The 26,949-nt window shown below is 42.6% G+C and overlaps 1 protein-coding gene across 1 annotated transcript; it reads right to left on the bottom strand.

The window, feature by feature from the left end:
* Window positions 1-25,829, bottom strand: RASGEF1B (RasGEF domain family member 1B). The gene is made up of 14 exons (XM_079306775.1): window positions 25,666-25,829; window positions 14,379-14,561; window positions 12,837-12,959; window positions 11,930-12,067; window positions 9,174-9,389; window positions 9,000-9,074; window positions 7,677-7,772; window positions 6,995-7,097; window positions 6,204-6,283; window positions 5,729-5,824; window positions 4,238-4,333; window positions 2,895-3,018; window positions 2,152-2,224; window positions 1-1,340 (listed from the first exon to the last, which is right to left on the bottom strand). The coding sequence occupies exons 2-14, from the start codon at window positions 14,553-14,555 to the stop codon at window positions 1,316-1,318; spliced, it is 1,422 nt and encodes a 473-aa protein (XP_079162901.1). The 5' UTR covers window positions 14,556-14,561; window positions 25,666-25,829; the 3' UTR covers window positions 1-1,315.
* Window positions 25,830-26,949: the final 1,120 nt, after the last annotated feature.

Here is a 26,949-nt window from a genome sequence, read left to right as displayed (position 1 = left end):
TGCAGTGCAACAAATAAATATATTTATTCTTACTTTTTTCCATTTTTTTTAACAACAGTAGGAGAATAATTCCAAATAGGGTTTTTTTTTTGCCAAGTATGTACTTTGCTTATTGATTTTTGCATCCAGGGTGGTCTACAGCTACAGGCTTAGTTTTGTGGTTTTTTTTTTCAATCAGGTTTGTCCTAGGATAAATAGAGTGACTAAGTATTTAGAGCTACTAAAAACTTATTAGGTGTGTAACACAGTGAACTACTTCACAGTCATAAACATAATCCCTAAAGCAAACACACAGGAAGACTTTTTTGTTCCTAGCTGGAGTTGAGAAGAAGCCTCTTTTTTTCTTTTTGGCATCTTGCTATTTCAGTCAAAATGGATTGTGTTCACCACTGTTACCCTTTCAAAAAAAAGCAGTTATAAAAATTACTTAATAAAAACATACTCTCATATTTTTTATGCCAGTTTCTCAAAGACTATTCTAAAAAAGTCAGCCTGTTCAACCTAATATAAGAAGAAGGTCAAGTATGGAAAATCAAGAGTAAAAAAACCTCACAGTAAAAATAAGAATTTCTGTGGCATGTAGTGGTTAGTTGTAAAAAAGTGAACAAAAGAAAAAGCCTCACTAGAATTCGTAGAGCTACACAGCTACTATTTTTTACAGCAGGTGTATTTTCTACCATAACATTGATTTTTATTACTTTATATTTTTAATAACTTAAAATAATAATGAGTTTGCCTGCCAGCAGCTAACTCAAAAACACATTGGAAAAAGAGAAAAAAAAACCAGCCACCATTACAGTGGTAAGGAGAAATTCTCCTCAGCAGCCAATTTTTGTGTCCAGTCCTTTCCCTTCTTAGCAATCCCAGTCTTCTGGGATATATTCAGCTTATTAGGAATGAGAGCTCTTCCATGCAGCCTTGGGTTTCACTGAAAGGAATGGTGAACATCTCCCCTCTGTGAGTCCTTGTGGCAGCTCTGCAGAGTCCTTGTAACAGCAAGCTGCAGCAAAAGCAAAGGAAAGAATATTCCATCCAGGTGTGAAATGATTCATAGGCAGCACTGAGATCTTCAAAGGATTCTCAATCAATACTTCAGCCTAAATCCCAGCTGAGTGGGTTGTGATTTTATCTCATTTGTCAGATGGGAGAAGCTGCCTGTTTGTTCTTGAATTAACTTCTTTCATCTGTGCTGCCAAGATATAGCAACTGACTGCACATCTTTCATGGTTCTGAGTGCCACTCAGTGCACAGAAAAAGAAACCAAGCCATGGCCCTGGGCAATCCACGTAACACAGAACAGCAGGCACGGGGTGCTCTAGACTCTGCCCAGAAGTGCTGACCTGAAAGGCAGAGGGAAATGCAAATGGGTGAAGACAATCGTTGGAATGATGTAAATCTTCTCAGACAGAGTGACTGCTTAAGGAGGCTTTGAAACTGAGATTCCTGTTACTACAGATTTTCACCTTGTCACCCTGTGTCATGTAATGTCTGTGCCCTGATGTGAGTAACTCTCTGTCCTCTCAAAATGATTCGAATCAATCAGATGAAATAGTTACATCCCCCCCCCCATCTTAATGGTTCATGTATCCTTCCACAATTAGTAAACTCAAAGAGCTGATGAGGCTGTATTCTAATAGCAGTAGAAGAAAAGCAAAAAATATGATTTTGTTGAATATTCTTCCCCAGCGTGAACTCTTAAATTGTTAACTGGTTTCATTAATGCATTTGCCCAGAGCAATCTTTATACAAACCTCAGCCCTGTCTGAAAGGCTGGTGCAGAAAGGGATGCAGTAGCTGTGAAAGCATCTGTGAGGAATCCAGAGTGTTTGTATAGTGCTTGTGAGGAAGTGGGGATTTCTTGGGAGTTTATAAAGTACTTTCTTCCTTCACTGAGTAACACAAGAAATTAAAATACAAAATTACTTATTCTAATTCCCATTTCCTAAGGGAAAGAAGGACCTAGAGGGTTTAAGATAAAGACTGATTGTTCTGTTTTTTCCAAGAGTCCCAGATTGAAGGGGGGGGTGGTTTACAACCTCGCTGTGCCCCATCTGTTGAAACATGTAACATGCCATTTGGTTTTAACTGCTTGATGCTTGTTCTGTATCCCATTCTATTTATTTATTGATCTGGGTAACCTCTGACACAAACCTTAGTGTCTTCCATCTGTCCTTTTCAATGTGGTTCTCAGGACCCTCGCTTTCATAGGAAGCCAAGTAAAGTGCTGCAAGCAGAAGCAAATACATTATGTTAGGCCTACTGGCATTTTAAAATTTGTTCTCTCTGAAGAGCAGACTGAGTTAAATGAAGCAGGCATGTATTATCCATCCCTCAGTTTAGGGCTTCAGAATCCCATTAGGAAGTATAGCATTGCTTATAATTGCACCCAGACAATGCTAACAAACTGTGCATGAGAACAAAGACTACCCTCAGGGGGGGAAAAAACCAACCAGTGGAAACTCAAAAGCACGGGAAAAGAAAGCACTCAAGAGAAAATAAAATGAGCCCAGGGACATGGTGCTTTGTAAATAGCCAGTGGAGTCCCTGTTTTCTTCCTGAAGCAGCACCCTTTAGTGCAAAGCATGCTGAAAGTCCACATAAATACATTTCATGTGACATTTAGAGGGACCACATCAATTTGGTTTGTTCTATTTCAGAACCAATGTTGATTCTCACAGACTATAAAAGAAAAATCTTAAAAGATATAAAAGACAAATCTTATCTTCTCTGTTATTTGTAAGGGAGGAGAATTTTTCACTTGCCAGACAGAGATGTCTCAGGACAGTCTTTCCTTACTGTGAGGAAGCCACAAATTAACACAGAAAGAGATTAAGCAGTAGCCAGTGGCACCATCCCTGCAAGTGACACCCCCCAACAAGTCCAGAGCTCCTTACCATCATCACTGAAGACTGGGACAGAAAGCAAGTACTGCAGAATCTTCCAATCCTTTTCAAAAGGACACTCCACTTGCTTCCAAGTCATAAATTCACTGACTTGTTTTGCCAACTCCCAAAATTTCTGTCAGAATACAAAGCAGAGGAGGTGCTATCAATTGAATAGCATTGTTTACCTTGAACAATTTTTAAAATGAGAGAGAGAGATTGGTTTGGAGACCAAGGCTTCGATTGTCCTTGGGTTTTAAGATAGAATTGAACATGATCTGACTCAACAACTCAGCTTCTAACTTTTGTGTTCCTGTTTCAAGCTATGGTAACTTCCCACTCCTTCACCTTGTTAAAACTGCTGTTGTTAATAGAAATATAGTATATCATGAAGTACACTTAATTTTTTCAAGGAGCTGGTAACACTCCTTATGCCCAAACTTTAACTTTGATGATGCTTGTGCTTTTTGTTTTGCAATAGTGATTTGCACATCAGATGCTTAATACTGACATTTCAAAATCCAGATGTTTTCTGTCAGTTAGCAAATAAGAAATGCTTTATTTTCTTGCTGGAAATCTATGCCAAAAATAAACACTCCCCATGTAGTGTGCTGATGCCATTAATTGATAAACTCTTTCAATTAAAGTTTAACATGCCTCAAGTGCACATGGATTCCTTGAGTAAAAGGACATCCTAGATGATTGCACAGCCTAGTTTTAGAACCTTTAGGCTAATTCAAGCCTATGACTACAACTAAATGTACTGTACTTTTGTGTGAATGACCCAGGCTTCTTGAAAACTGCAAGTACCAGGAAACAAATCACTGGGTAACCCACCCTGTGTCAGATAACAAGCATGAAATCAGAGGCAGAAGAACTACTGGAAGACAAGGAAGTCAAAACTCCGTCACTGCTGCTCTATCACATATTTCTTCAGAGACAATCTGGGACTTAAATGCATGAAAATGCTGCCTACATATCTTGATAAAGGAGGAATTGCTTTTTTATGTGTGGAATTCAAAGATTTGAATTTGAATTTGAATATTTTGTCATTAACTATAGCAAACCTGTGAATTGAAATGTTGAGATGAATTTGAGCACTGGGAAGAAGTTATGACTTTTTTTCCCCCCACTAAAAAACCTGGGAATATTGAAAGTTTCTATAAACACTCCATCTTTGATAAAACTGCTTTTTTCTGACTACCTCCATCTCCCCTGAGAAGTAACAGATAAATTCCAGCCTATGCTTGCTCTTCCAGAATCCAGTGGAAATTGGGCTGTGATCTGCTTCAGTTTTTTGTTAAAGGGGCTGACCCTGCACTTAAAACCCCATTAAAACTCAATGCTCTACTCACCTCAAAATTGACGTGACCATTTGGAAGGCGATTGGCACAACCCTCATTGAGGAAATAAATATCTTTGATCAAGAGGCTGAAGAAAGGTATCACAATCTAGGGAGAGAGCAGCATTATTAACAGTCTGGTCCTGAATCAAGACACAATGGTCTATAGAGAAAAATGAAAGTCAGGTGATACAAAAGATAAGCAATTACTGAAGGAGTAAAGATTCTACATCTTTACACAAAAACTGTGCATTCACTACATTTGAAAATACAAGTCTCTCCACAAAGTCCTATGTCATGTCCTTCTTGTTTTATTTTTTCACTTCTTCCTTGCAGATTTCAGAAGATAAATGGTCAGTTACCTATTTCTTAATGTAATTCCTGCAGGGTATCTTGTAGTGTAGCTTTCCCACCTGACAGGACTTGGTAAACGAGGGGAGATGCACATTAAAGCACAGCAGGGAATATTGGGGTAGCAGCACAAGTACAAATGGTTTTTGAGCTACAATTCCCTGAGCTCACACAAGTCATGGAACCTTGGTATTGACTGGCTTAAAATTAAGCATTTCCTGCCAAACAAACTATTTCCTTTGGACAATGCTGGAGGATTTTACTTTCTTAAAATAGTTCTATGTTAATTTTCATCCTATGGAAGTTTTCACAGCTATGCATCCTTGTTACAACTGGGGATATTATTTCAGTGGAACACTTCACTGCACCATATTTCAATATCTCTAAGTTCTTTCTCTGAAGTCTTAAAACTGACTTTTATCTGAAAAGAAATATGCCTCTTACATTTAAACTTCTGGTACTTTGAATGATATGTGAGCAGACCCTCAGGACTCAGAAAGATATTCCATGTATAACAACAGTATAGATCAGCAGACTGCATGTGGATTTGCTTCATCTGCCTGGTAGTTTATTCCATGAACTCCAGGATCATGTTTATTAAACACAGCATGAAGTCCTAATATCATAAGGAGTTGATGAGCAACTGCTTCCAAGTGGAGAGCAGCTAGGAAGCTGTTTGATTCCCTTTCACAAGAACTACCACTGAGATTCTGCATCTAAAGGCTATACACAGGAAGGGAATGCCACAGCTCTGTCTAGATTTGAGATCTAGAATACCTTTTATGAGTAAGTTTTGAAGTTTTTCCACCTTAAGCCATGAATTACTGAAAGATTAGCACAAGTAGCATCTCTAAGAACAAATTACTAGCAACTTCATGTCAGTCTTTAGCCTTTCTATTTGTGGTATGGGCTTGTGAGACACAAGTGTCTGTAAAACAGAAATGAGCTGAGGCAATGTACTTATTTTACTGAAATAATAAAAGTGATAATTTCATGTTTGGACTTTCAGTCAGCACCAGACTGATCTGGCAGCCTTTTATAAGCCCACCAGGGGTAGAGCTGCTGAGAACCAGAATTCCAGGATAAAGGTTTACCATGCAGCTGAGCAAGCACATTTCCCTTCTGCCCACTGCCAAGCCATTTGCAAACACACCTTCTCTCTGTTGCTGTGAGCTGTCAGGGACCTCTGGGTGGCTCCACGCAGGGCAGTTCGGTAATTATAAAAATTGCTGGAGGGGTCCATCTGATGCTGCAAGGCATGAAAAGATGCAAATAATGAGGTGCACACAATCCTTTTTCAACTGAGTGACTCCCAAATAGGAAAAGGTCTTCTGAACAGCCCCACAAATACAGCTTAGTAGAGGACTGTGGTATCACTGTCTGTTCATTTGATCAGAAGAGAACCTTGTTTTAAAAAATGTCCATTCGGCACAACAAGGGATCCAATACATTCCCTTGGATAAATCACAACCTCATGCAGTGCTGCATGATCTTGACAATAGCCAGCAGGACAATACCCATTAAGATCACAAATATACTAAATTAAATGTCACAATGAAGCCAACCCCACATTTTAGAGCAGTTAAATGGTATTAACAGCCTCCTGTCCACATATTAGGCAAACTTACCTCAAGAATATCAAACTTGGCTGTCTTCACTTTTGCCCAGGTTTTCTTTAATCGAGACACAGGACTCATGTTCATGCCAGCTTGATATAAGAGAAAGAGATTGTTGGAATATTTAAAAGAAAAAAATATTTCAGGTACCTTGGACTAGGAAGTATTTCTAAAGCAAAGAATATATTACCAATTACAGGTATTTTCAATGGAGCTACTCAAGAAATCACAGTTTTCTTTAAATTCCAAAATAACCTTGGAAACTAAATCTTCATCTCTTACAGAATGAAAGCTCAAAAGAAAATGCTATGACATTATTTAATGTGAATTTCATAAAACATGTATATAAAGCAGAAAAGCTCAAATGAGTGTTGTTCTGAACACCATCTCTTACATAATTCATTGAAAACTACACATAACTACGAAGTTTTTGCATTTCAAATGAAAAAAAAATTCACAGTATTTTCCTACCACATAGAATGAGGTGTGGAATTTTTAAGCCACTAGGATGTGATAGAAATAATGGAAGACATCAATTCTCCATATTACATTATTATTAGGAAAAGTTACTATTCCAATTTAGCACTGAAGCTGGTTTCAAAAAGTGGGGATTTGGGTCTCTGAAGAGTTGCAATGAAAACTTAGGCTTATATCAACTTCATACTACACACATAGCACTACAACAGTGTTGAGCAACTTCATGCTGCTGAACAAGCTAAGCAGTAGACTTCTGTGTGAAGCATTCTGCTTCCTTTATCCAGATTTAAACTGGGATAAAATAATATCTCAGTACACATACTTACAAATAATAGCCATTAAGGAATTGAAGTTGCCAATGTTAAAACATTCCCGTGCCACGTCAATGAAATATTCTATCACTCTTGCTCTGTGCTTCTTCTTCACAGGCTGCAAGAGATGCATTTGTAGGGTTATGATCAGCAGGGAATAGCACTTAGACACATCCCCAAAGAAATAACACCCCTGCTAAAAGTCTTTTCCGTATGTACCACGGCTTCACACTATCATTTACATGTAGAGGAAGCCACACTATTCAAAAAGCATTCAGGACAGCAAAGACAAACTTGATCCCAGGCAGGCAGAGAGCAAGGACAGCAGGCAAAGAGGTTCTGCCAAGAAGAAGGATATGAAGAACAGCAGAGCAGAGCAGAGGGTCAGCCAGAGGAGAGAAATGTGCCTCAATTCACAAGAGGCTTTCAGAGAAGAGAACAGCAGGCCAGACATGCTCACGTACCAAGAAGGGCTAACCCAGAATAAATCACCACTGTCACACAAACAAGGCTGAGGCACCAGTATAATGCTGAAAACACTGAACTTCTTTCCTCCCCAGACGTGCTCTGACTGCATTCAAATGTGAACAATTACAGAACCAAGAGAATGAAAAGTCCAAAAGGCACCAAACCTGAAAAGGCTTCACAGGTTTGGATAAGTAAACAAAAACTTTCAGCACAAAAAGTCCTTGCTCACCATACAGATTTCTGTGGCAACCAAGTAACTGAGCCTGTTAAACCACTCCACATAGGCTTCAAGATTCCGAGTCTTCTTCCGATCTCCATAGCAGCTCTACAGACAGAATTAAAATAGCAGCTTTTAGCACAATTTATCTTTTCCCTCTGAGATCTTTTGGCTTTCTGCCTTGCCATTCCCAAACATTGTCAAGTAACCAGGAATGACTCAAATTACCCAAAGTGACAAAAAGGTTGGAGGGAAAGCAGCAATGGTAGTATTCAACATGTGTAACTTCCTTCTGAGCTGTCAGGTCAGCCCAGTAAAGCACTCCAGCAGCCATGTGGAATCCACCCTGTGCTTTAATGCTTTAAGGACCTCAGACAGACTTATGCAAACAATCAGGGCTAAATATCTTCATAAAGCTCCCTTGAATAGGCACACAGTGCTTACTCCTGTAAGCTCTCTGCAAGTGCAGCAAGAAAACAGAGGCCAGACACATTATGTTTTATGTTTGGGAGATCAGCTCTATTGTTTTGATGGAATTATCCCTTTCCTGAGCAGTGCTATGCTGTATCACCTTGGAATCATTCCCACACTACATCTCAGGGTTGCCTAAAAAGGGGTAGACAGCAGTTTCAGTGATCTCTAGTGGGAAAAACAATTTCAGAGACCACCTGAATGAACATCAAATTGTAACCTTGCATCATTCCATTTTGTTTGTCAGTTTTAAGCTAATTCAAGTTTTAATGGACTGACTTTGCCACAGCTTATTTACAGAGGTTAAGTTATCTTGGAAAACATAAAAAATTAAGTCATTTTGAAAACAGCACTCAAAAAGATAATAACTCCATCATGACTGGTTAAAAACACTGCATATTTGCCTTCCATCTCACATAGATCTAGAGCCCTCTGCACTCTTTTTGTTATGTCTGCTCTATCTGCAAATTCCCCCATGTGCCACTTGGTTGCAAAGAGTCCAGTTTACTAAAAAGGAAAAATGGATGTCAAAAATGAATAATGCAGAAGGCAAAGTTAAACTCAGCCTCTTCCAGCTGCAGGCTCCATAGATGGCCTGGGTAAAACATTCAAGGATTGAGTTCTCCCTTAGCTTAAGTCAGAAAACCCTGGAAATGTGTTCATTTAAGTCAACTTGTTTGCTGACTTCTGGAGCTTCAGGAGTTGTACTCCAGAAAGAAAAAAAACATAAACAAAATGTTTAATGGGACTACTAAAGCTTGTTTTTTACTGGTCCTCATTTATTGGTAGACCTCACTTTCAGCTCGTGGTGCACCTGATGGAAAATGACGCATTTCAAAGCTGCTCCAGATCTGTTCCCATTACCTTGTCATTATTCAAAGGATCCTTTTGCACAAACGCCTGGATAAATTCTTCTGGTCCAATATAATTGAGTCTTTCCTAAACAAAGCACAGAAGCAGCCAGGTCACATCCCCTGTTAACCTGCACTTCAGAAAGAGGGGAAGGATGAAGTCATCCCTGGGAGGGTAACAACTCACAAGCTCGATGTGCGTCAGCTGCTGAGCTAACACATAGGGATCATTGCAGACTGTGGTGATGTCCCTCTGCATGGACTGGGGCTTGGTCTTGAGCAGTGTGAGGCGATCTGTGCATGTGCTGGCATCAATTTTTGCAAGTACTTCCTCATACTGGGTAACTGCAGCCAGCTTCCGAATCAGGGTCTGCAGGAGCTGCTGCACGTTCTTCCTGTACACCTGTCAGAACAAACAATCAGAAATCCCTTCCAAAATGTGAGAAGAGAGCATTAAAGTCTGTATGACACCACAGATACCTGCTGATACCTGTGTTTGTTGCCAACTTAAGCTAAGCTCTACTGTGTGAATTTGTAATACTATCATTTCATCAGACCAAAAGGAATCTGGCTGAGGTTTAAGCAGTGATTGTCTCACTCATTCAATATTGACCCAGTTAGCTCAAAGAAAAGATGTGTTCAATCCACTTCCTAAAAAGTACTGGACAAAATACAAGACATGAAAATACTCCATCTTCTCCTGCTTAAGACGACAGAAAAAACAAATATGAGGCCATTCAGTGATAAAAAGGGTCTGCTTCTCTCTGCAGCAAATCAAGACCAGTTTCACTGAAGTCAGAGCTCAAACATACAGTGAATCTGAGGAAAAGATAACAAAAATATTCTCTCTCTTCTGCCTTTGCAGGCCTTTCAATGTAGTGATTTAAGTTAGCAGAAGTGACAATTTTAAGTGGAAGCAGAACTCCTACTCTTAAGTAGATAGATCTGTGTAACCAAGATGGTTACTGTTCCATATTTCACATATCCTAAAGCCACTAAAACAAAACCTATTTAGCTTAAAAACAATAATCTAAAAACTATTGTCTGCACACTATAGTATGATCAGTCCAAGGTAGCAATATTTCCTTTATTCTGATGAATTTGTCCTTTCCTCCAAAGCCTTTTCCAAATATGTTGTTTTGAAGGAATGACATGTTTGTGTGGTGAGAGGTTTTGGTTGTACTCTGACTGACAGCTCTTAAAAGAACTGGAGTACAATAATTCAGGAAGTGGAATAAGAAGCTATAAGTAGAACTGTAGTGAACAGGAGTAGGAAACTGCTTCTTTTGTATCCTTTAAGGTAATGACTCACAAAAATCCAAGTGATCTGTAGAAAAGCAAGGTCAAGGAAGTTGCCATTTACTATTCCAAGCAGTTCACAATAAAACAAGTCAATTTACTGCAGAGCTTGCTTTCACTTTGTCTTTCTAAAGGAAATATCAAAGTCAAAAGAACCTCAAAGCTACAGCTAGAAAGGATTTATAGTTCTCTGCAGAGTAGGATTCCTCCCTTTGCACATTTTCTAGCAGCTTTGTACATCTGCCTTTCCCTTCAATAGATGATTTCACTGTTTAAACTGTCTGTAGTGCCAGAAACTTCGTTGCAGACAACCCTTCCCTCTTCTCATTTCATTCTTCCATCCACCAACTCAACTTCCTCCAGGCTAAGCAGCTCTTTATTTTTTTTTTTTGTGCCAGTGAGTATTTTTCAAGTGGGTGTGACCCCTCAGTACTAATTACTTTGCCTGGAACTAGACTTCAGTTTCCTACCTTGCTATGAAGAATATCTAGAAAAAAAGCAACCTGGCACTCCTGGAGGGAGGGCACACCTCTTGCCTCTTCCCAGTTCAAACTTCCCTGGAGCTTTCTTGCAGCCTTCAACTTGCACATCAAATTTGGTCTATTTTTCATTTGTATTTCACACCATCTCTTGTCCCATCTTCTTTTGTCCCTCCCCACTTTGACAACACCAAAATATATTTCAGCTTCCAAGTTGTGTTTAGGTTTGCTCTTTTCCATGCTTGTGTACAGCCTTTTGCAGCACTCTCAGCCCCTCTCAGTCCAATTTACCTCCATGCCTGTAAATGTGCTGTTTGCTGCCTCATCCATATCATTACTTAAAAGCTTATATAAGGAACACTGCTCCCTGAGGAACACTGGAAACACAATGCCATTTAGCAATTGCTATTTGTGTTTATAGTTCTTCCAAATGCCACTCCAGTGTGTTTTGCAATCACAGCATTATGCCAGCTACACAGGATTTGCTTACTGAAACCTTGTTAATTCCCTTCCACTAAGTAAATATAACCTTTGGCTTTTGGCTGAGTCTATTTCACTACTTAAAAGACAAGCATCAAAATATTTCATAATAACCATGTGGAACTTCAATTCCATCTTAAAAAGTGGGATTTAGAAAAAGGTCAGGTGATTTCTTTGTATGCTCCATCCACAGGAAGGAATATGACAGACTTCCTCTGAGTTGATGCTTTAAGCTCAAGACAATTCTTCCTGGTCCAGTCCCCTTTTGGAAATTTCTCCCAAACCTGCTGTAACTTTTCCATTGACCTACAGGTCAAAGGCCCAATTCCAAAATACCTTACTTGAGAAATTATCAACATTGATAGGCATTTCTCAGCTATTGTCCTAGCTAGCTTCTTCCAAGTAGAATCACTGAAATGACAAATACTAACATCCACCAAGTTATGCCTGTCTGCACAAAATGGGATTATGTTATGGGCTTAGAGGTGGAGAGAACCTTGCCTATGCTTTGGAGAAGATCTGCTTATGCTGTGCAGTTTCATCCCAGGCTTAGGCACCAAACAGAACATTTTGCCTACCAGCACCTTCATGATAAGTTTTCTCAAGCACACCATATTATTAACAGCAATATAAGCAGTGATAGGAATGCCTTTTAATCCAATAACTTTGTGTGCAGACAACTTACCTCATCCCCACTGGTTATTCTTTGTGCCAACTCCTTCAAGTTCCTCATCATTCTTTCATCTCGGAAATCATAAGGAAAAGTCTCTGTCCACTCAGTCAACAACTGTAGGATTTTTGGTGCAATTTTCTGGGTCCAGTTCTATTTGGAAACAGTAGTGAAGAATGTTACATTTAACAGCAATGCAGGAAATACCTAGCTCAAAGGAAACAGAATTCTGTTCTGTAGGATAGTGTAGAGCATAAGGGTATGAATGTCAGGTGAATTTTGATCTTAATTTCATTCAGCATTGGATTACAGGTCAGAGCCAATGGCCATGGAAGCCATAGAAGAGACTCTCATTGGCTTAACTGACCTGGAAATTAGGCCTCAGGTGGGTGGAAATGACTCCCCTCATTATCAGGAGTGCCTCAGTGCAAGGCATAGATTAGTGTTTCCATAACTTATGACTAACCCTCAACAAAGAAAGTGGAAAATTTCAGTTGTGCCAAGACCTATGTGTGCACTACACCATATGAGAGAAACCTGTGTACAGAGAAAGAGAGGCAGGCTGGGGAGGAGATGTGGTAGTCAGAGGCTGCCTCGGGAATAGTGACCATTAAATGATTTTTGATTATTGGTGGAGAAAGGAGGGGGGGTCAACAAAATCTCTGCCTTGGACTTTCAGAATGCAGATTTTGGCCTGTTCAGGACCCTGGTCCAGAAAAACAGTGGAGCAGAAGCAGCAGCCCTTAAGGAGCACAGGCTGAGCAGTGTGGAAATTCCCCATGAATTTCAGTGAATAAAGGGAGAAATTCTAATTGCTTGGGCCAGGTTTTCAATCTGCTCAATCCCACTGAGGACTCTCTGGAATAGGAGCATTCTGGTTTAGGCAGGGGCCTGGGAAGTGCCTGAGAGTGGGGGATCTTACCTTGTCCAGGGCAGGCTCACTGAGCCTCTGCTGCTCAGTGCACAGGTGGCAGACTTTGGCCATGAGCTCGTATGGGTGCATGAAGAGGCGGGAGCTGAGAAGGAAGGTGAAGATGTATGTCCTCTGCAAACAACAGGAAGACAGAGAAAGGCATAAATTACCTGCAGTTTTTTATATTTTCTCAAAATGCCCTCCAGAAAAATCTGCTCCTCATACTTTATTATCTGCAGTAGAAAACTCTGCATGTGGCTGTTGCCAAACATTGCCAAAAGCAATTACGACAGAGGTAAGCATTTAATTTAACACTTATCATTGCTCCAGAACCATTACTATAAGCTCGAGCCAAGGTATGCAAGATTAAACCAAAACAAGGCAGGGCAAAGGTGGTTTAGCTCTCCTATTGCACACAGCCTTATTGCAAGCTCATTATTTGAAACTACTCAGAATAAAATTTCAACTTATCTTCTCTTGCTCTATGGTAAACCTTTGTCTCCTGGGTGAAAGTGGAGGGAACTACATAGCTTAATTTTACAGAATAAAAGTCAGTAGCTAATTTCTGAGGTTGCAAGAAGAGGCTCCTTATTTTGCCTTGATTTTCCATATACCATGATTTGAACTCATTGTGAGATGGATATTCAAAATATCTGTATCTCTGGCACCCACTCTACAATGTTCTGGCTCTAGAAACTTGGAATAAATCATGATGTTTGACCAACCAGTGTCTAAATTGCTACATATTTGAAGTTTATACTAAGCATTAATGGATAAGCACTAGCTTAAGTACAGTCCTGTGCTGCTCTTAATTGTGAGCCAAGCTAAAAAAGATCCTATCTTGGGAATGAGAATAGATCTATGACAATAACAGAAGCTGAACATAAGCAGATTTATGTCTTGCAGGAGCATGTTGACAAGTAGAGCTGCAGTTTCATCATCCACCAGTTATCTCCAACTGCCCATTCCTGCCACCTTTTGGTATCATTCTTTCTTACCTTGTTTTCTAAGAATTACAGAAAATGTCTCAATGCATGGATGTGCCAAAAATTCTCACATGACAAACCTCCTGTTGTCACACCCAGCCTCTGCTGATCCTAAACAGCGTTCAACATTTTGGTTGCTTATTGCAAGATACACGTAGACCTCAGATGAGCAATGGGAAATATGCATTAAAAAATGCTTGGTTTTGCAATAAATACTTTCATTCTGTCTCAGCTGTGGTCATGCCTTTCTCTTCAGCCTGCCTGGCAGCTTTTTGAGGGTCAATGGTACACACAATCCATCAAGCAGTAAGCCAGTCTAGGTGTGTGCTTTATAAATGAGTCACCAGGGTTGCTCAGCTTACAGCAGGAGTAATAAAACATTAGACTTCCTAGGTTAGGTGAGTTACTGCATGCTGCACTCAGGTGAAGCACATATTATCACTGCTGGTCAGCCACTTGAACCCCTTCCTTAGCCATGGATGTGACACATTCTGCTCCTGCTGCACATTCCCCTTTGGGAGACACATCAGGCCTGGCCATACAGTTAGCTGGGTGTGTAACTTACATCGGGGTAGTAATCCACATTGGGTACCAAGTGCTGGATCAGAGCTTCCAGAGACCCTGACAGGAGATTGTTGTCCTGGTAATAGAGCCCTCCACAGTTGTCCTCTTTTGTCTGATACAGGTTCCTGTTGTAGCTGCTGCTGTCAAACATTGCTGCAAAGGGAGGTGTCTGTGGCATCTTTCCCTGCGGAGACACACAAAGAGATAAGGGATAATTCAGAGAAGGTACAATGTAAGGGGATTTCTATCTTCCAGAGGTAATACTGCACTAGAAAGATAACTCAGTGTCACACCATGCACACAGCAAAGACTGCTGTTTTCAAGCCTGTGCAGACTTCTCAGGAAAGGGCCAAGACAGGCTTTCACCACTGCCTGTCACAATCGCCAGCTGCTTCTTTTGTATCTCGCTGTTTCTTTATTAAATGACAGATAAGATGTCCAAGCTGAGAGTTAGAAGGAGGTACAAAAATCCTGACAGGTTTTGGGAACTCACACTTTCTATAAAGCTTTTGGGAATGTGGCATAATGCTCACTTTGGTCAAATGCTGAAAGTAGCTCCCTAAGAGCACCACTCTGATGGGGAAGTGTGTTCAGGCTGTCCCAGGCTGACATACCCCCAGCCAGAGCAGAAGGAGCAAGACTGAAGTGAAGCCCTGGAAAGGTTTTGTGAGAGGACAGTTTCCTTTATGCAACATGACAGCCATGTAACTGCAATCCCAAACCTCCCATTTCCCAACTCCACCCTGGTAAATTGGTGCTTGGTTTTCCCAACAACACTGTGACAGGCGTGACCCAGGCTAAAGCCTGATGTTTCAGTGCATCTGCCTCCACCTACTCTGAGTGGCTCTACAGAAATTTGGAAAACCTTGCCTGGGCATAGTTGCTTACCACTGTTGTCCAAGTTCACCAGTGATACAGAAAATGAGACCAGGTTCAGAGTTTTGTTAAATATTCTCCCCTAATTCTGTGAAATTGTGTTTTCTGTGAAATTCTGTGAATCCTGTATTTTCCAGCTTTAGGAGAAATAAAGCAATTACTCATCAGTTTGCATCTTAGTCCCTGTGGAATCAAAATAAAATGTCTTTCCAAGGAAAAGATCAGTCAGTGCTGCAGGCTGCTCAGTCACTCAGAGCAGTGGGTGGGCAGCAAGGGGGCCATGACCACCCAAGAGCTCCTTTGGTAATGCAGTATCTGAAAAGGCCAAAAGATAAAATCTCTCTGATTGCTTGAGTGTTGAGTTATAAACTCCTTCCTTCTCCCTCCTTCCCTGTTTTCTGGGAGCAGCAGCTCTTGTTAGTTTAAGGAACTTAGGTATTACAGTCTCAATGGGAAGCAAAGTCTGTGCCTAGTTTTAACCACAAATGTGCTGGTTTAACTCTCCTGCAAGCAGCTACTGGGCTGTGGGTGCTGATGGGCATTCAGGGAGAGACAGATAAACTGCAAAAGGGGATGGCACTGTTTCCAATCCTCCCTACAACTTCAAGGGAGATCAAACTGAGGGGACAATATCCACAGACTGCTGTGCTCATGTGTCAACCCAGCATGAGAAAAGCATTAATGCCTCTGAGCCATCATTGTAAGTGCAGATGCTGTTTCTTTCTCTCCATTGTATCAAATCCTATTCGGAAAAAGGCTCTTTAAAGCCACAGGCTTCAGCAAACAGCAGCCTGTGAAGGCACCCCGTTTTGAGAACAACTAGTGATGTGACAGCCTGGAGATAAATAGAGTGCTGCCATCTGTGTGCTCCCCCAATACCCACAATAAAGCACTTTTCAGAGTGAGCTCGGTGGAGATGAGAAGCTATTAAGTTATTAGCCAGATTCCTTAGCTCGGACCTGAAGCACCACACAGACTTGCTGCTGCTGGCAGTGTGTCCAGACAATGCAGACATTCAAACCAGCACAAGCCTGAGCGGTTCTGTAAATAAACAGCCAGAGAAAGCCAAAAACAAAGGCAGAGAAGGACATGGAGAGAGCCTCCTGGCCTACATGACCTGTGCTAATTCCACCTTGAGAGGTGCCAAAAGATATCTGCATCAGAATGGGAAAGAGTGAAAGGAGCCCATGTCTGAAAAGTGACATCAGTCACCGTGCAGCTGTTCAGCCAGCGATTCAATTCCACTCAGCCCAATGAACTGGGAGAAGAATGAAGTAAATACACATGCCACAGCATAAGAGGGGGAAGTGCAGGACTGAACTTAACAGGGTTCCTGTACAAGGGAGTTCAAATTACTGGGCAGGTGAGGCACAACTCTACATGGCCATGCTGTGCAGCAATAAAGCACCCTGATGCATAAAGACTCCTGGTCTTTCAGGTTCTTTGCAAGGCTAACCCAGTTTAACTTTACTGAGGAGCTGACAGGAACCTTCTGCAGCATTTCCTACGTTTTCATGCTGGGCATGTAAAGCCACAAACTTGAACCAACTCCAAAATATTTGTCAGACAACTGATGCTGACATGTTCTGTTTGCACCAAAACTCAGATTTTTCTTCAGCTACCAAAGCACGGTTTATTCAGCCAAAATGCAAGTGGTAGTGAACAGTGTGTAAACACTGCAACCCAAACATTTGTAGCACTCCAAGGTAATATTCCACTGGGAAGTGAGAAGGCTAGTTTGCACCTGCAAAACAACTTGTGACATCAATATTAGTACTTGTAAAAAACCAAGGCGAGGAGTTGTTTCAACCCAGATCGCATATTAACCAAAACAGCCTAATTCAGGGTGAGACTGGAATCTGCAGGGGATTTAGCCAGACTAGCCAGCAATTAGTTTTGATTTCATGCAATCCTCACAACATAAATCAGACAGGTTGAAGAGACAGTCTCCTAGAGCCTCACCAATAGGAAAGAAAAAACCATCAGGCCATTAACAGATGTACTGATTTGTAACCATAAAATAAAATAATCAAAAGTCTGTCCCAAAGGGGCACGTATTGTGTCACTTCTTTGCTAACTATTTCTGGAAGCTGCTTGACAGAGGGCTCAATCCTGCTTCAGTAAGACACCAAGTCGTGGTGATGTTCTGTGTGGTCCAAACTGGGTTTCACTTGGAAGTGAACAGGACACAGGACACGTTCTCCATGCGATGAAAAGGGATGACAGCAAAGTGTGACAGAGATAAATATAGCATAGCCAATGGGATGAGATGATTCATACAACACATGTGCTTTTCCAGCATGACTCCTTCATTATCTTGACCTTGACTCCTCTGCTGTATTTTATTTGGAGGTGTAGACACAAAGCAGCATTCTTAATTCTAACTAAAAACTTCTTTAGCTAAAGCTTTAGCCAAACCCTCCCTTCAGAATAACTTGAGTGGAATGAAATTTGGCTACAGAGCAGACAATGGTCCACAGATCTGTGGCATATAGAGCAGGGGTATCTTGGACCTAAAAGTATTGTTGACAAAGCACAGCAGGACAAGATCTGATGAGCAGGAATTGGGGAAAAAAGACAAGAAATATTATTGCAGTGAAAAATGTCCTGGTAGTTAAAAACTGGAACTTTTTAACTGGTCTTTGGAAACATTTGGCTAGCAATCACATGGAAACCCATTTATCTCTTCTCTCTTTATTTTTTTTTCCAAGAATGAAAAGAGTGGCTTTTTTTTAAAATTAAAGATCCGACTTGAAGGAAAGAGCAATGAAATAATTTCCTGGCTTTACCAGTGATGCTCTCCTGTGACAGAGAAGTCAAAAATTCTGCACTGTGAAAAGAGGATTACAACATCTTTTTATCTGAATCTTTTTACTATCATTATGGAGAACATGAGACCTTGGACATTGAGGTCCATGTTCTGGCTGGGAGCAGCCTCTGACAGGAAAGAAGACTCAGCCTTTCCAGGAACAGCACTGTAAATGGGAAATCAGAGCCAAAGATGATGTGCTGAAACCCTCACCATCTCCTGCAGGAGCCAAGTTTCAGTTTGGCAAAACTCAAGGAATCAGACGTAGCTTTCAAGGCTGCCAAGTGCTTTCCCAAATCTATATGCTAAAAAAAAGCTCAGGCTGTCCATCAGATTCATAAAACAAACCCAACAATATGGACAGCTGATATCCTTCACAGAAGCATCCACTGAGTTCAGTAGGAGCCATGAAATGTGCCTTTAAATCCACTGCCAAGCATTTTCAGCTCCTCTGTTAGGTGGTTTTCACCCAACTTTATCCCTCAGGCAGAGGAATAGTATGAGACCCAATGCACACCTCCCCTTAAAAGATGCAAACTTCAGAAATGCAATTACATCCCCTCAGAGCTGTTCCCTATACAATCAGAAACCCTTAACCACATTTAGCAGGTGATTACCATCCATCATTGTTATTAAGGATGCCATCATAAAACTAAGGTATGGCAAAACAAAAGACTGACTTCCTGCAGGAGCCAAATTCCAAAGAGGGCCCTTATTATCCCAACTCTTCCTTTTGTTAGCAACATGCCTGCAGAAGCCCTTCCTGTTGTCTTTGACATCCATGACCAGACTCAGTTCTAACTGGCCCTTAGCTTTCCTAACCTTATCCCTTAGCTACCTGAATAATTTCCCCATATTCCTCCAGACTTACACCCCCTCCTTGCCTCCCTAGCCTGTCTTACATGAAAAGCCAACAACCTTCTATCCCAATGCCCCACCACAGTCTCTGTGATGCCAGTGATATCACACCCATGCAGGCATGTGCATGTCTCCAATTCCTCTTGTTTGTTCCCATACTGTGTGTGTTTGTGTAGAGGCATCTGAGCCAGGCCCTTGATAAAGCTGACTGGAGCACCTGGAATCCCTCTGCAGTGCTTGGGGCATCCACCCAGGCTGCCCAAAACAAAAGCATACCAGACACAGCCCATCACATTCCATACAGCTCTTCAGTGGTGTGTGTGTGTGTGTGTGTGCTTTGCTCACACAGCAAGTTTTTGGTTTTTTGTTGGTTTTTATTTTTTTTTTTTCACTGCAAGGTAAAGGAGAATTAAGGGGAATTTTACAGCTCAAGCTACTGAGAAGATAAGATGGGTGTTTCACGTGTCTTACTTGCAGTAATTAAAATCACAGAATTACCCCAGCTCAAGCCCTTCTTGCTTCCACTCTTTGCGATGAATTTGCCATACAATTCTCAGAATGTGACTTCAGCACCAGCTCTGAGTTGTAGTTCCTTCCTAGAATTACTTACTAAGTGTATCTTTTAAGAGGCAGAGCACAGACCATTTTTTTTCATATTCAAATGAGATGAAAAAGGGAGTGATATCAGCTTTTTCCAGACTGAAATTTAAGAGGAAAATTAAGAACCTCTCATAAGGAATCCACCCCAGAGGAAGAGGACCAAAACTATCCATGTTGGACAGTGTCATAACAGATAGAGATAAGAAACCTGACTGAGCCTTAAAGTACTTTTTGGTTTTCACTAAAACAGCAGAGGATGAACAATTTTGTAAAGTTTTCCAAAAATCACCCAGGCGACAATAAGCTGCAAAGGAAAATGAAAAACGCTAGTAAGCAAAGAATAAAAGAGGATCTGAAATTCAAGTAGAGGCATTTTCCTCATGAATGTGCATTTTTCTTGGGTCTATAAATAGTCCCAGCTGATGATCTGGGAAGGTCAGATGCAGCACTGCTGACGGATCACTCAGGTATGAGAACTTTGGCACAGTAATTAAGTGAATCCTGAATGACTCGAAATGAACAGCAAAGGTGTGATGGACATGAATACATTTTTGTGTTTACTTGGGAGCATTAGAAACATTGTAGGGCATTTAGTGTAGAAAAAAGGAAGGAAACAAACAAGTTCCTCTTTTTTGCTGATGTGCTGGAAATCCATGTCCCTGCTAAAGCCCCACAACTCATCTCCCCTTCTATCCTCTCCCATCCTCTTCTTCAGTGGGGCAGAAAGAGAGAGAGAGAGTCTCTAATGATGCTGAGGGTGGCTGTGACAGCATTGCTGCAGTGCCAGGCAAGCACATGCAGGCAGACTGCATCACAGCAAAAACCCCAGCTGCAGGAAAATTACTCAGCCCAGGGAGAGGACAGGACATATGTTCCTCCCAAACAAAACACATGATACAATCTGTCCGTGTGGCTGGACACACCAAAGCAACAGCCTTGAAACACATGACACTGAAAGCATACAACATCTGTAACATGTAATTTCTTAAAACACTTATCTCTTACCATGAAAACAATGCTGCTGAGATTTCTGCCTGTAGGTTAAAACCAAGAAGGACACAATTATTTAAAAAGATATGAAGCATGCTCCATCACCAAATGATTAATCTTTTTGTTAAGTTTTAAGTTATTTTTAATTTTATGGGTAATTTCTTCATCTGGATGATACCCTTTTAGCATTTGAATGCAAAATAAGGCTTTTCTCATATAAGTGTGGGGTTTTTGTACCCTGTACATCTTTTTGTTAATCCCAGTTGCAGAAGAGAAGTTTAAAACATGAATAAATAGGCTAAGTATATATTATAAGTGACATGATGGATTAGCACAGCAGTAATTAAATGTCAGAAGGCACAAGAGATTATTGAAAAGTTCAGTCCACTGCATGCTCCATAGTGACTCTTCAAGATTTGAGGGATTTACAGAATGAATGAAAAGGAAAAAGATGCACAAGTGTCAGGCCAGCCAAAGGATTCAATGAAACACCTCCCATCTTAAAAAACAGACAACACATACAGCTACTCTTTTCTACCAAAATTCCTGAGCAGACAGCTGGACTGAAAGCAAGAATGCTATTAAAGCCTTCCAGCTCTTTATGTTACTGAAGCAGGGTGGGGATTTGAGAAGCAAAGCATTCCCCTTATTGGACCCAGTGAAGCACAGTACAGTTCTGCATTCATTCTATTTGTTCTTAAATATTACAGCCTTACAAGACTAAAATCCCACCTCTCTACTCAGCCAGCTGCAGACTGGTTTGTCAGGGCTGCCATCCACCAGCAGGTTGCAGATCTCCACAGCCTGGAGGAGTTCACCACCCCACTCCCACACTGCTGAGCAGCAGCTGGGATGCTGCTCCTGCATCAGCTGATGGCTCGTGCAGTTCTGAGGTCAGGAGTCTGAAGGCAAGGATGCTTTATTCCAAAACATCACTGTAAAATGAGTGATTCAGCAGCTGATTCAAGGTGGCTGAGATGTCCAGGAATGGGGTGTGGGATGGGGTGGACAGATGGGGCCTGTGATGCCATCCATGCTATGCTACCCCCACTAGTGAATCAGAACTCTGACACGAGTCTGTAGCTCTGTATCTACAGAGTTCTGCATCACTTCTGTAGCCTGCTTGGTGCCTCCTGCACACTTCAAACTGACAAAACTGACATTTGATGTTTTCAACAGAGATGCTTCCCCTGCTACCACTATCACCAGAAGATATTGTGGTACTAGACTTTCACTAAGCTTGGGGGGTGGGATCCATTCTATGTGACAAGGATGTAATCCTAACCCACCCCAGGTGATCCAAGCCAAAAGATCCACCTTCTCTATCTGCATGGTCAGTAGCTAAGTGTGGTTCTAACTGGCTTCATCAAGAGCTGTTCACACATCCACCCACAGAAAACAGAAGCAGAATTATTTCAGTGCTTAGACCTGGCAGCTGGTAGTTTAGATCTGCTTCTGACTGCTATGAGCTCCTCACGTGGCTTTAGTCAAGTCACTCAGTTTCTCATTACAGCATTCCTCTGCTTGACAGTACAAAGAGGGATAAGTATGGGGTTATTTCCTTTCATTAGGCACTAAGATCTTTTTTCAAAAGGTGTACAGAATGTGTATCATATATTACTGCCAGGAGCACGGTACTAGCCTTAAGCATGAAGCTCTCTGGGCATGGTTCAGGATACCTTCTGAATCCCCAAACTGCTTCTCTTTTCAGACATGCTTGGCCTTTTGGAGCAACCTACAGTACACTTCAAAAGCAAACACCTCTCTCTTTTGTAATTGTAAAAGGCAGACAAGTTATAATTTACAACAGCAAGCTGTAGTAGTGTTAAATAACAGTACTAAATTTCATTTAACTGTTTCTACCTAAAAACTCATTGCCTAATATCTCTGCCATTTAGATGATGCAGAAACATTGCTAGTTTTAAGGCAAACAATTCATATGATCTTTTTCCCCAGTCGCTGAGTCCTTATGTTTCCATGAAAAAGCACAGAATTTTTACTGACACTTCAATGTACAGCAGGTTGAAAGCAGTATACTAACAGAAATACTTCAGTTAAACCCCCACCACCATACCAAAAATTAATACACTTTCCAATGTCTAGATTGAAGATAAAAATGGATGGTTCCACTTTGTCAGTTCAGAGAGGAAGTACAGCTCTGTATCAGCCTTTCACCCATTTATATCTAGGCTGGGTATCAGCCAGTGGCTTCTAGAACAGAGCTGGGTCTGAGGTATGAGAGCTTGCTGTTTGCAATCAGCTTGCCTGACTCCTTGGGAAATCAAAGAGAAGCACATTAGAGCCCAAATGACAGAGAAGATATTTTTCTGGCAGGGCCACAGTGGCAATCTCTGCCCTGGCAGGCTGCCCCTGCTGGTTCTGTCAGCCTTGGAGCCCCAGCAGCAGTTCCCGTGCCCGACTCAGGGTGGACCCCTGGGCTTGGCAATCGATGGTCAAGCACTGCTTGCCCTGAAACAATTACACCCATTAAGTCAGCACCCGGTAGGTATGGTATTGAGCAAATCTACACCACGCTGGGCTGCGAAAAGATCATTACAAACGTGGCCTAATAGTGCCTGGATCCCTGCAGGATGCTTAAGGGAGGATCAACTCCAGTCCTGATGGACAAGTACTGTCAGTTCAGCACGCTACATTCATGCAGAAAGCACCCGGCCTTGTATCAATGAGAGCAATTATCTCAGAGAAAACCCCACTCCCCAGTCTGACTCAAGCTGATTTATCCTCTGCCTTACTCCTTGTGAATCCAAACTCAGTGTGCTGGCTGATGCTCCCAGGCTCCTCTCTGCAGGTGTGTTCCCTGGCATTTCTGGCCCTGTTTCCAGATGTCACAAGAAGCAAGCAGAGTACCTGACCCCATGGGAGGGGCAGGTGACCCTGGGGAACATTTTATGCTGGGGAGAAGATGTATTTTGATGAATCCCAAAATAGTCAGAATGCATGGATCTGAGTCATTCAGTGCTATTCTGGAGACGCCTAGGGAGAATGAGCTGGATTGTTGTCATAATCCTGCACATTTTCCATTTAAAAACACAGTCATTTAAAAATAAATGCCACCCAATTCAGCTTCCTCACTGTAATGATTTAGTTTTCTAATACTACTTCTTACAGCAGCTAGAACAGAGGAGAAATTAGCAACAGCTTTCAGCTGGAGTCTTTGCCTCCTGTTTGTAAATTATGTATTGTCTTGCTGTGGCTGCTTTGTTTACAAGCTCATTTTCTATCAAAGTGTTTATTAGATGATGTGGCTCAGTCCCTCATACCCATGCCAAGCAAAGGGTGCTTGTCAGTGCTTGCAGAGTACACCTGTGTGTTTACTAACATTTGGAAAAAATGCTTAAGTATGTGCAATCACAAACTGTGCCTCCTCATCTGAAATGCAGGCATTTTATCCCAACCTAGCCCGTGTCAGCAGACCCTTATGGTGATGTACAGCACTATGGCAATATGATCCACACACAGCTCCTTCCTGTCTTCACTCCAAGAAAAGCTCACTCTTTAACTACCCAGTTACAAAAGTAAAGCCTCATGCTGTCAGGGCTCCAGTTCATACTTCCAGTTTCATTTCCCAGTTCATATTCCTCTGCTGGTCCCGCTCCAGGGTTGAAGTGTGCCTGTCACCTCTGGCACAGAGTGACAGCAGCTCACCCCGCAGACCAGGGGCAGGTAGGGTGACTCTGCACTCCCCAGGGACTGCTCAGATAAGCCACATAACTGCAGCAATAAACGCAGGGCTGTCCCCCAAAACCTCGGCAGAAAGAAACCACAAAGAATGCAAACCAACAGGGATTCAGTGCGCCGTACAAAAAAAAAGCATTTTACTCAGTGTGTGGCACAGCTGTGAGCTTAACCCCTGCTAAATCAATAATTTCTTCCCTCTTTTACAAAGATAAAACAAATCCTACAGTGACCTGTTACAGTCCTGCTGTTCAAAGGAGCGATATCCCCACTGCTTATCCAAAATCAGAGCTTGGTCTCAGCTGTTCTCTCCAGCGCAGCTCATCAGTTAGCTACTTGTCTTGGGTATATTTAGCTTTGATTTTCAGCTGATTAACAGCTTCTCTCCAAGGCATCTCATTTGAAAGCCTTAAGATAAGCCTGAGGAAGCCGGTACCTCAAAAAAGCTCTTCTCAGCTTTCAAAACAGACAGCCTGGAGAAACAGTCCTGCCTGCCAAAGTCACAATTTCCCGCAGATGGCACTGACATCTCAGCCCACCAAGGCGGCAGCCTCACTGAAAGCACCCCCTCGACATTCCCGGCTTAGACAGCGCTGCCCGAGGTACAGAGCACCGCTTTGTTCCCGGCTCTTTTGATTTATCAGGCCATTCTTGCCCTCTGAGAGGAGTCAGCCCTCCTCCGCTCTGTTAGGAGAACTCCTCCGACAGAGCTCCTCATCCCTCTGTGTCCCATTTAGCTTCACACACAGGCAGACGGGCGGGCACTGCTTCTCAGGGCTGCTTTAGTTTACAGTCTGGACTGTGTAGATGTGGGTGACGCACCGGTCTTGGGTCGTTTAACACCGATTTTGGGTGAGTTAACACCGATTTTGGGTGAGTTAACAATCCTCACTCTGCTCGCACCCCCGAGCTGCTGGCACCTCACACAGCACAGGAGTTTGGAGTTTTACCACGCACTCAGCAAAGCCACACACACACCTACACCCGTTTTACTCAGCCCTACAAACACAGCCTGGTAAATCAGTGCTTTTATTATCCTTTCCACCCAAGAAAACCTGCAAACAGTTGAAGTGACGGGCGTAAAGAAAAGCAGGGAAAGCTTTTCCAAGTATTATAGCCTCCGAAAAAAAACAACAAACCACCAAAAAAATCACATAGTTCAGTTGTACGACCTGTTCTATTTTACTGCAGGGAATGGGACAAGGAGAAGGACCACCGCTGATGGGTGGGAGTCTCTCCCTTACCCAATATCCTGATAACCCCCCCAAAAGCAGCTCTGTCCGCACAGAACTGGGGAGCCAGGAAGGAGATTAAACAGCAGGAGGAATGAGACCGTCCTGCCGGGGTTGGCAAAGAAGACAGAGACGGATGGATGGATGGATGGATGGATGGATGGATGGATGGATGGATGGATGGATGGATGGATGGACAAGACGCACCGCAGACTCGCGGACCGTACCTGGAAGTGGCCGCAGGCGCTCCGGGCCCCAGACGCTGCTTTATGGCTCTCACACCCTCATCATCCAGCGCACGGCACGGCTCAGCACAGCACTGCACAGCCCGGCTCCCCGCGCACTGTGCCGGCGGGCGGAGCTCCGTGAGGTGCCGCTCCCGCCCCGAGCCGTGCCCGCCCCGCCCGCGCCGCAGCGCCGGGGCCGCGGCGGAGCCGGGGGCGGAGCGCGGAGCTGCCCGCCCGGAGAGCTCGGAGGAACCGGCCCGGGGAGCTCGGAGGTGCCCGCTCGGAAAGCTCGGAGCGGCGCGCCTGGAGACCTGCGGAGCCGCCGGTGGGGCGCTGGCACCGGGTGCTGCCAGACTCGGCCTCAGCTGCTGTGTTGTGTCCCAGGTTTCCTCAGCCCCGTGCTGTGTGTTCTCTCTCCCCAGTTCTCGTCCAGTTAGTTCCCCGTGCAGCTCACGCACAGTAATCTTCAGAAAAGTCTTAGACCCACTGCAGCTCCTCATCCGCTGCCCCTCGTTTTCTCTGCAGCTCAGTTTCCAGCTCAGGTCTGGTGCCCCGTTGCTCTTGGATGCTCTTGCTGCTATGTGCTCTCCCTGAGCCCTCGGAGTTCTCTCTATTTCTTGCACGGCACTCTCAGCACTTTCCCAGGGTGAAATTTACTCCGTCTATAAACCAAATCTCTGACAAGCCTTATTTTCCTTCACCAAAATTTTTGCAGTACCTCTAAACCTTCTGAGATGAGGGGAATGGAGCTGCATATGCACAGTTCAAGTTGCAATTGAACCTCAGATTTCGGGAGCAATACTCCAACTTTCCCTGCTCTCCACCCCCTCCTAACATTTACTGATCTATGATCAATTCCCTTTTTCTGACCTCCCAAAACATCCAACCAAGGTCTTCCTATGGAGTGGCAGCAGCCAGATCAGAACCTGCACTTTACAAGTGGGGCTAGCTGCATACATCAGATCTTTCACTAACTGAGGAAAAATTGTTCCTGGTAGTTAAAGGCTTGAAAGACAAGTGCCTCTAGCTACTATTTCTACATTCAAGCATGGAAGGAACTTGAATAAACTTCACATCTTGTGGCCAGGATGATTTTGGAGGCAATCACACAATCCTGCCTTCCTGCCTTCCCATTTCTCTAAATAGAGGATATAGAAAGAAATACTTGTAACAACTAGCTTTAAAGTAGTTGTGCTGTCAATGTAACTAATAGTAAAAAGAACCCCGACACAAAGGGCCTTTGTGCACACAACTCTCTCTCTGGAATTAGGACTTAAACACACA

The sequence above is a fragment of the Erithacus rubecula genome (assembly GCF_903797595.1).
Source record: "Erithacus rubecula genome assembly, chromosome: 5".
NCBI lineage: Eukaryota > Metazoa > Chordata > Aves > Passeriformes > Muscicapidae > Erithacus > Erithacus rubecula.
The sequence above is the reverse complement of the archived record's forward strand: the minus strand, read 5'-3'. Positions and strand labels throughout refer to the sequence as shown.

Bases quoted from the DNA above. Each gene is read 5' to 3' on its own strand.
- RASGEF1B (XM_079306775.1), bottom strand. From the start codon at position 14,555: ATGCCACAGACACCTCCCTTTGCAGCAATGTTTGACAGCAGCAGCTAC. The intron at 9,390-11,929 runs GTAAGTTGTCTG...TTGTTCTGACAG, and splicing joins GAATAACCAGTGGGGATGAG to GTGTACAGGAAGAACGTGCA. The intron at 7,773-8,999 runs GTAATGGGAACA...TTCTGTCTGTAG, and splicing joins ATCCTTTGAATAATGACAAG to AGCTGCTATGGAGATCGGAA.